Source organism: Podarcis melisellensis, assembly GCF_964234715.1.
Source record: "Podarcis melisellensis genome assembly, chromosome: 6".
Classification (NCBI taxonomy): domain Eukaryota; kingdom Metazoa; phylum Chordata; class Lepidosauria; order Squamata; family Lacertidae; genus Podarcis; species Podarcis melisellensis.
Window position 1 is genome coordinate 3,504,342 of NC_138538.1, and position 8,603 is coordinate 3,512,944.

General features: G+C 52.1%; 1 protein-coding gene across 1 annotated transcript; it reads right to left on the reverse strand.

The window, feature by feature from the left end:
* Positions 1-589: 589 nt before the first annotated feature.
* Positions 590-2,939, reverse strand: ID1 (inhibitor of DNA binding 1). The gene is made up of 2 exons (XM_081916147.1): positions 2,444-2,939; positions 590-1,130 (listed from the first exon to the last, which is right to left on the reverse strand). The coding sequence occupies exons 1-2, from the start codon at positions 2,849-2,851 to the stop codon at positions 1,089-1,091; spliced, it is 450 nt and encodes a 149-aa protein (XP_081772273.1). The 5' UTR covers positions 2,852-2,939; the 3' UTR covers positions 590-1,088.
* Between the last annotated feature and the right edge of the window lie 5,664 nt (positions 2,940-8,603).

An 8,603-nucleotide genomic window follows, 5' to 3' on the forward strand; every position in this document is an offset into this window, starting at 1 on the left:
AAGGCTGCTCACCAAAGAATTGATGCTTTTGAATTATGGTGCTGGAGGAGACTCTTGAGAGTCCCATGGACTGCAAGAAGACCAAACCGATCCAGGAAATCAGCCCTGAGTGCTCACTGGAAGGACAGATCCTGAAGCCGAGGCTCCAGTGCTTTGGCCACCTCATGAGAAGAGAAGACTCCCTGGAAAAGACCCTGATGTTGGGAAAGATGGAGGGCACAAGGAGAAGGGGACGACAGAGGACAAGATGGTGGGACAGTGTTCTCGAAACTACAAACATGAGTCTGGCCAAACTGAGGGAGGCAGTGGAGGACAGGGGTGCTTGGCGTGCTCTGGTCCAGGGGGTCACGAAGAGTCGGACACGACTAAACAACTAAACAACAACAACCATGCAGGGCTGTTAAGAATGACCAAGAATGTGTGAGAAGGATTCAGAATTTGAGGGGGACGTTGGCTCCTGGTTTTTCCTTTCCGCAGAGAGGGCAGTGATTTGTGTGGTCTTCCAAACACCTCTTTCCCGGATAACAACTGACCTAATTTATACCCCCAAATCCCCTTTCCATCCAATAAAAGCCACACGACCCCAAAGGACCATTTGTCGCAATATGCATTTGTTTTAATAACAAAAACCTCAAACTATTGTAGAACAATATTCTCAGGGGGAAAACATTATCATTGTAATATACAATACAAGAATGATTTCTCAGAAATCTGAGAAGTATTTTGGAGAGAGTTACAACACGCTGCTTTTCTCTTTTCTTAAACAAAGAACAAGCACTGCCCATCTTAAGCATTAAACCCCTTCCATAGAGGGTGCTGCTTTGGAGTTCAGTTTGAGTTCACCGGCGCTGGTTCCTCTTTCTCGCTAAGAGACACCCACGTGGCACCCTTTCGACATGGGGAAAGTGGGGCAGAGGCTGTTGATCTCAACTCTCCTTCACCTCCGGTAAAAATGTCCTTTGCATTCTCTCTGCCCAAGTCCACTGGAACCTAGTCCGTTGGGAGAGGAGAGAATTCCTTGCCCTGCCATTGGAGGAGCAACAGGAAAGCATTTCTTCCACGGACGTTCCGCAGGCCCAGACTGGCCCTCAGCGGCACAGGATCCGGTCGTCAGCATTCACACAAGCAGCCTGGAAAGAGACACAAGATAAGATGGATCAGCGTGGAGATAAAAACCAATAGCGCTGCAATTCGTACATCCACAGAAGGCTGTTTTGAGACCCTCAACAGCAAAGTCAGTCCCTATTTTCTGCCTAGGGATGAAGCCAGCACTCTGCTGAAGACTGCTGTGAAACCCAGAAGCTTGTGAAGCTTCTGAAAAGTAAGGGTGAACGGGTTCAGTGCTACCAGATTCCATCAAGCCTAACCCAGAACACACTTACACACAAACAAACAACATCAATGGCAGGAGCAAAGTCCACCGGACTGAGAGCCGTTGCCATTCCAGTTTCCCTAGTGAGCAACTGTCATCTTCCTGTAGCTAAGGGGAGACTGGGACTCCATCTCCCATCAGCCCTTGCGGCCACAGGTCAGGGATGATGGGAAATATCCATGGGGCTGCCCTGAACCCCCCCCAAGAAGGCACAACATGTGGGAGAGGACCGGAGGAGAATGGGCGAGGGCAAAAAGTATTTTCTGCAAAGGGAGAGAATCCATGCAGTCTTGATTTGAATACAGTGCTTTAATGCAATAGCCAAGGGCTGAATGTTGACAGCAGCAAGGAGAAGCCACAATAAAGGCTGGAGGGGGGTGTATGCCCATCTCCCCCAAAAGGGGACAGAAAAGGGGGTGAGAATCAGAAGAATTTTGAGGGGGGGAGAGGTCAAAAGAGGCATCAGAGAAGAAGAATACAGGGTGAGGAAACAAACTGGAAGGATATGGGATGGGGGAAATTAACAAACCCCCCCCCCCCGCAAAGAAGGGGCAATATCTACAATAGGGAAAAATGGGGTGGGGGCGACTAGGAATAGCAAGGGGAGGGCATCACCTCCAGGTTGAAAAACGAAAGCGCACACAGAGGGGTGGCGTGGGAATCCCCTCCCCAAGAATGTAGGTCCGAAAAGTGAAAACTCCAAAGGCAGCAGCGGCACCCAAGGGTGCCAGGTCGGTTAGAGTCCATGGTGCGGAAGGGCAACTCCAGGTCAGGATATGGGGTGGGGTAAAAACACCCCCAGAAGAAGCAGAAGCAGCAGCAGCAGCCCCAAAAGCGCATGATAGTGGCACCCAAACCACGGAGACCAGAGGAAGGTGGTGTCCGTATGGAAAAGGAAGTCAAATAATCGGGGTGGGGGTACAAGGCTGGAAACGCCACCCTAGCCGGAGGCTCCGTGGGCAGGCGAGGGACACCTTGAAACCCTCCTCTCGCTGCCCCTCCCGTGGTAACCCCCCCCCCAAGCAGCCCAGGGAGAGACGGCGGCGCGGTGGGTCAGCGGCCGGGGCTCACCTCGGGCACGGCTCCGGCCGGCTCGTCCGTGGCCCTCTGCGCGGTCGGCCCTGCGCCCAGCGGGTGCTGCAGCTCCAGCTGGAGGTCCCAGATGTAATCGATGACATGCTGGAGGATTTCCACCTTGGAGACCCGTCGGTGGCGGGGCAGGGTGGGCACCAGCCCGGCCAGGCGCGAGTAGCAGCCCTTCATGTCCATGAGCAGCGAGGCGGCGGCGGCTGCCTGCTCCGGGCACAGGGGCAAGCCCCGAGGGGGCGGCGGGCTGCCGGCCCGGGACAAGGAGACGCTCTGCTCCGACAGGCACCGCGACACCGGCTCGCCCGCGCCCCCGGAGCCCAGGCGCACGCCTTTCAGGGCGCAGCTGGGGCCGGGCGACACGGCGGGCGCTGAGGCGGTGGCCACCTTCATGGCTGCGCGAAGGGTCGAGGCGGCGGAGGAGGAAAAGCGAGGAAAAAATGGGAAATCCAGGCACGCAGCGAGACGGAGGGAGCGCTGCAAGTGCCGCGCCGTCGAGCAGGACCAGCTATTTATAGGGGCTGGCGAGGAGTGGGCGGGGCCGAGCGCCGTGCGAAGGAGCCAATCGCAGGAGCGGAGGGAAGGAAGGGGGCGTGGCTCCCGCAGCAACTTTTCTTCTATGGGACGGAATTGAAAAGGGAGTTTGGGGTGAATTTTTTTCTCTTTTTTCCAAAGCCAAACATCATGGGAAGCGAGGAGTTCCCGCCCCCTCTTCTTCTTCTTCTTCTTTTTTTAAAGAGAGATTGGGGAGAGCTGCAGGTGTAAGGAGCTCGGGGGCATTTTATCCGGAAAAAGGGGAAGATGAAAGGAATGTGACAGGCACTTGAAAAATAAATAGTTTTTAACGACAGATTTGACACTTTCGCCTCCCCGCCGCCTCCTCCCCCTCCCCCGCCCTCCTCCTCCATACACGGAAACAAATGGGGTATTAAAGTCCCCCCCCCGGATCACCGCCACCCATTAAAGACACGCTTAATATCATGTAAATATATATATTTAAGGATTTGCAAACTTTCTCCCAGAAGGCGTTCCTTCGCCATCCTTAATGCAGATGTTAAGATGTTTCTCAAGAGGGGAAAATTAGCCGGGTTTTTTTAAATTTTATTAAAGATCGCCCTGCCCCCCCCGCCCCCGCCTGCTACAGGCACCATCTATAGTTATTTAAACTATATTTAATTTTATTTAAACTGGGCTCCAAAGCGTTAAGGCCGGAGAGCGATGGGAGAGCGGATTTGGAAGCTGTTTTAGAAAACAAGACATGCAATGGATTAAGATGGGGGGGCTTTTAAATTTTCGATCCCCTCCAGTTTCGGTGACTGCAAAAGTCCGGGAATAATTGATTGATTTGATTAATAATCAACGCGCGATGAAAACCGGGATCCTTCTGGAAAGGAAATAAAAGCGGTCACGTTTGAGACGAGTTCGATTTCTGAAGAGTTTCCGGGATGAATGTTTAATCCCAGTCTGGTCACGTGTTAGCGCGTTCACACGCTCCACAGCTGCAAATCGACTGGAGGTGGTGGGGGGGAACCAATTTTTAAAAAAATAAATAAAATGCGTGGGTTGTGGTGTGAATCATTGCTAAATACCAGTGGATTCACTGCATGAGGCTGCAAAACCATCATTCCAGTAAACTCTCCCAGCAAGGACCCTGTCGATAGTCCTATCCTGCCCCTGGCGCTCAGCGTTTGCTGAATGAATCCGACCCAACTTTTGCAGCCGGCCCTTCTCGGAGTCGCAGGATGAGATCCTGAGCACAGCTGCTGAGGATCGCCCTTGGCCCCCCGACCCACCCACCAGCCACTTCGCAGGCAGCTTGGATTCGGGACTTTGCAAGCGTCCAACGCAAGCAAAAAACAACCACAATTCCTGTGTGTGTGTGTGTTTGTGCAATGCATACTCGCAACGCCAGCATTGCAAAGTCTCCCAGCCGCCGGCGCCCCCCTCCTAATTTCCAGCGCGATCCTGAATTGCCTTCTTCGGGGGCTCCCACTTTCACTTTCGCCCCATTCATCTCTCCCAGCTCCTTCTCTCTCTCTCTCCTTCCCTCCCTTCCCTCTCCTCCAAGTCGCCTTGGACCCTTGCCATTTATAGCCGTTCCCAAAGCAGCCTCGGTAGCGCTCCGTCTCTCTCTCTCTCTCCTCCCCCCCCCCCAGCTCGAACCCTGCCCGCCCCCTCGGGCTGTTTCTGTGTCTTAACAAGCCGCTCAGACCGCGAGACGCCAAAGCCTGTGATGTCACCCATTCATAAAACCCTGAGCGCTGTCAGCCTGGCGCCTCGCGGCCGGTGCCCATGGAGACCGCAAGGGCGGAGGGGGGGGAGGAAAGGGGGAGGGGGGAGGGAGGGAGCCTCCCCCGCGTCTCCCCCCCCCCCAACGCCATTCACCTGCAAGCCAAGGGCCCTGAGAAACCCAGCCCGGAGCTTTTATCACCTCGAAGCCGTCGAGTCCCGTCCCCCACCCGACAATGGGGGTCTCTCGCAGGTGCCAGGGAGTTTTTTTTGGGGGGGGCGTAATCCCCCTCCCGCTGTTATGCACACACACACACACACAAACACCTCGTCCCCCGGCGCGATCTAAAGATGGCATTCCACAACCAGGAGCCAGCTGTTAGGTGCCCCATAGAGCGGCGTCGGGGGGTGGGGGCGCGCATTTGCTCGCCCCCTTTCCTGGTCTGCGCTTGGCGTTTGGTGCAGCGCCCCCCGCAGGCCGGTTGCCAACCAGCGGGAGAACTGCGCCGGGATGCCAGGCGCTTTTCCAGAGTTCCCGAAAGATGTTTCTTCTGAGCTCTCCAGGCTGTTTCTCCACGGAAAGGGCCCGCTGGGGGGGAATTTCATCACCGCCCTCCAACCAACATTAGATGAGGTTGCGTCCAAGCAAGTGTCATCCTATGCCCCCCCCAATCCCTTTGCTTGCTGTCAAAAAATAATAATTCTGGTCTTTGGGGATGACTGTCGTGGTCCCTGAAGAATCCTGGAAACTGTAGTTTGCTAAGGACAGAGCTAGAATTCCCAGCATCGCCCATGAGTTGGGGTGAAGCAGCCGCCTCAGGTGGCAGAAACCCACAGGGTGGCGTCTCGCCTGTCACCTCCGCCACTGGGGGAGCACAAGCAGCAATGGGAGTGGCACCCATTTCTGGTGAGATCCCGTGAGATCTTGCTGAAATCTGGTGAGATCTCACTGAAATCTTGCGGTGTACGCAGATCTTGCCAGAAATCATTTTGTGGGCACCGCTGCATGTCTGGATCATTCTGACCACAGTTGGTTAGAACATGGCGCTGATAATGCCAAGGTTGCAGGTTCGATTCCCGTATGGGACCACTGCATATTCCTGCATTTCAGGGGGTTGGACTAGATGACCCTTGGGGTCCCTTCCAACTCTGCAGTTCTGTGATTCTATGACTGTTAAAGTTGGACTGGAGTGCTTTAAGCATAAACTGTAGATCAGGTGTCGGCAAACTTTTTCAGCAGAGGGCCAGTCCACTGTCCCTCAGACCTTATCAGGGGCCGGACTATATTTTGAAAGGGGAAAAAATGAACGAATTTCTATGTCCCACAGATAACCCAGAGATGCATTTTAAATAAAAGCACACATTCTACTCATGTAAAAATACCAGGCAGGCCCCACAAACAACCCAGAGATGTATTTTAAATAAAAGGACTCAGTCTACTCATGTAAAAACACACTGATCCTTGGACCGTCTGGGGCCGGATTTAGAAGGCAATTGGGCTAGATCCAGCCCCCAGGCCTTCGTTTGCCTACCCCTGCTGTAGATGCAACCTCTGTCAGCTCTTATCGTGCAACCTGAATATGCAGGCATGTGATGGGATCTCACCTGAAGATCCCACCCCAAGTATCCTGCCTTACAGCTTCAGCCTACCCCCCTTGATCTCCCAAGACTTTAAATCTCCCAGCGCTTTAAACAAGTGGCCCAAATGTCTGAGCAATGGGGTGGGGGAGGGAGGGAGAGAAAGAGCCCCCCCCCTTGTGTTCAGAAACCTTTTCAGCCAGGAAATCCAATTAAGCAGTTTGTTTAAGAGGAGTTTAGAAAGCAAGGTAAAAACAGCCCAATCAAAAGGAAAATAAAACACACTAAGTAAAACTAAAATAGCACCCCTTGTTCTTAGGGTCTCCTCTAGTGCTGGAAGCCTCTGGAGTTGGCTGTGGGGTGGGGGACACAAAGGAATTCAGGGACCCTGGTATTGCTGGGGGGCAACCAATGGCAGGCCAGGTGCGGGGAAGTGAGCTTCACACCTCTGGGAAGTTGGGGGGTAGTTTTATCAACTGGTGTCAAAGTTAGTGGAAGGGGCAAGATTCAATCAAATACCAGCACATGGCAAATTTGTGCAACTGAAGCTGATTGGGAGCTTTTGCACAACAAACCCACTTCCCACCCCACAAAAAGGAGAAAATAAGTAGTTTTTGTGTGTGTGTGATAAGGAAAGTGATGATGGTACAAATGTCCTGGGATGACATTTGCCTCTCTCCGCAAACAATTCAAGATGCACGCTCAGTAAATAAACAGGGACACCGTCTAGCCTCCCTGCAAACTTTGTGCAAACAAATCTGGGAGAATGCTGGACAAACAGCTCATCTGCAAGTGAGCCAGCTTCCCTGCTAGACAGCAATCTTTGTTGGTGCGTGAAGATCTCCTCTTTCTTTCTGCAATTCCTTTTACAGAAACTGCGTCTTTTACTAAATCCTGCGTCTTTTACTTCTTTACAGCAGCAGCAGCAACATTCCAGCTCTCTCTTAGTGAAATTCCTATTACAGGAATAAACACCGTTTGGTTCTGTTTTTCAGAGTCTTTATTATTTACAAAACTTTACACTGGTCATTAATAAAGAAACAAAAAACCCATAATCCTTTTCTCTTTTTAGCCATCCAGCCAGAGACCTAATGCTGACTCATTCACCTACTCATTCACACTGACCCAGATTTAGCTGATTGCATGACCTGATAAGGACACCTGTTGCTGAGGAAATTTTCCGTTGCCTAGCAACTTGTTCAAGACCATTTTCAAGTTTCTTCCTCAGCCTAGGCCCTCCAGATGTTTTTGGCCCACAACTCCCATTATCCCTAGCTAGCAGGACCAGTGGTCAGGGATGATGGGAATTGGACTACTGCAATGCGCTCTATGTGGGGCTACCTTTGAAGGTGACCCAGAAACTACAACTAATCCAGAATGCGGCAGTTAGACTGGTGTCTGGGAGCAGCTGCCGAGATAATATAACACCAGTCCTGAAAGACCTACATTGGCTCCCAGTACATTTCCGAGCACAATTCAAAGTGTTGGTCCTGACCTTTAAAGCCCTAAACGGCCTTGGTCCAGTATACCTGAAGGAGCATCTCCACCCCCATTGTTCTACCCACACACTGAGGTCCAGCGCCAAGGGCCTTCTGGCGGTTCCCTCGCTGCAAGAAGCCAAGTTACAGGGAACCAGGCAGAGGGCCTTCTCGGTGGTGGTGCCCGCCCTGTGGAACACCCTCCCACCAGATGTCAAAGAGAACAACAACTACCAGACTTTTAGAAGACATCTGAAGACAGCCCTGTTCAGGGAGGCTTTTAATGTTCGATGCGTTACTGTATTTTAATATTTTGTTGGACGCCACCCAGAGTGGCTATGGATAGCCCTCACCTTCATGAATTTGTCTAATCCTCTTTTAAAGCCATCCAGGATGGGGGGGCACCACTCCCTTCCTGTGGCAGTGAGTTCCACAGGTTAACTATGTGTTGCGTGAAGGACTTTCTTTTATCTGTCATGAGTCTTCCAACATTCAACTTCATTGGATATCCACGAGTTCCAGTGTTAAGAGAGGGAGGAAAACTTCTCTCTGCAATTTCTCCATCCCATGCTATTCCCCCCCCCCCCACTTCTAAAATGTCACCTCTTATTCCCCTTCAAAGATCAGACTGCAGCCTTCTACTATTAGGCAGGCTTGGCATTTGTACTCTTTCTCCAGGAAACACAGAGCGAAGTCCATATATTGCTACTTGTATTCCCAGTTTCATCCTCCTAACTGTTATAATTCCTGCTCCGTGATTGCAGTCATGGGATTGTTGTCTATCACATGACGGTGTATGTTTTGACTCCACAGAGTGGATCGACCGGGAGGGAGAGAACATGCTAGTCGGGCATGTGTCT

What these genes read in the sequence shown, in the direction of transcription:
- ID1 (XM_081916147.1), bottom strand. Translation starts at nt 2,851, where the DNA reads ATGAAGGTGGCCACCGCCTCAGCGCCCGCCGTGTCGCCCGGCCCCAGC. An exon ending in CGGCCGGAGCCGTGCCCGAG is followed by an intron (nt 1,131 to 2,443) that starts GTGAGCCCCGGC and finishes GTCTCTTTCCAG; the next exon opens with GCTGCTTGTGTGAATGCTGA.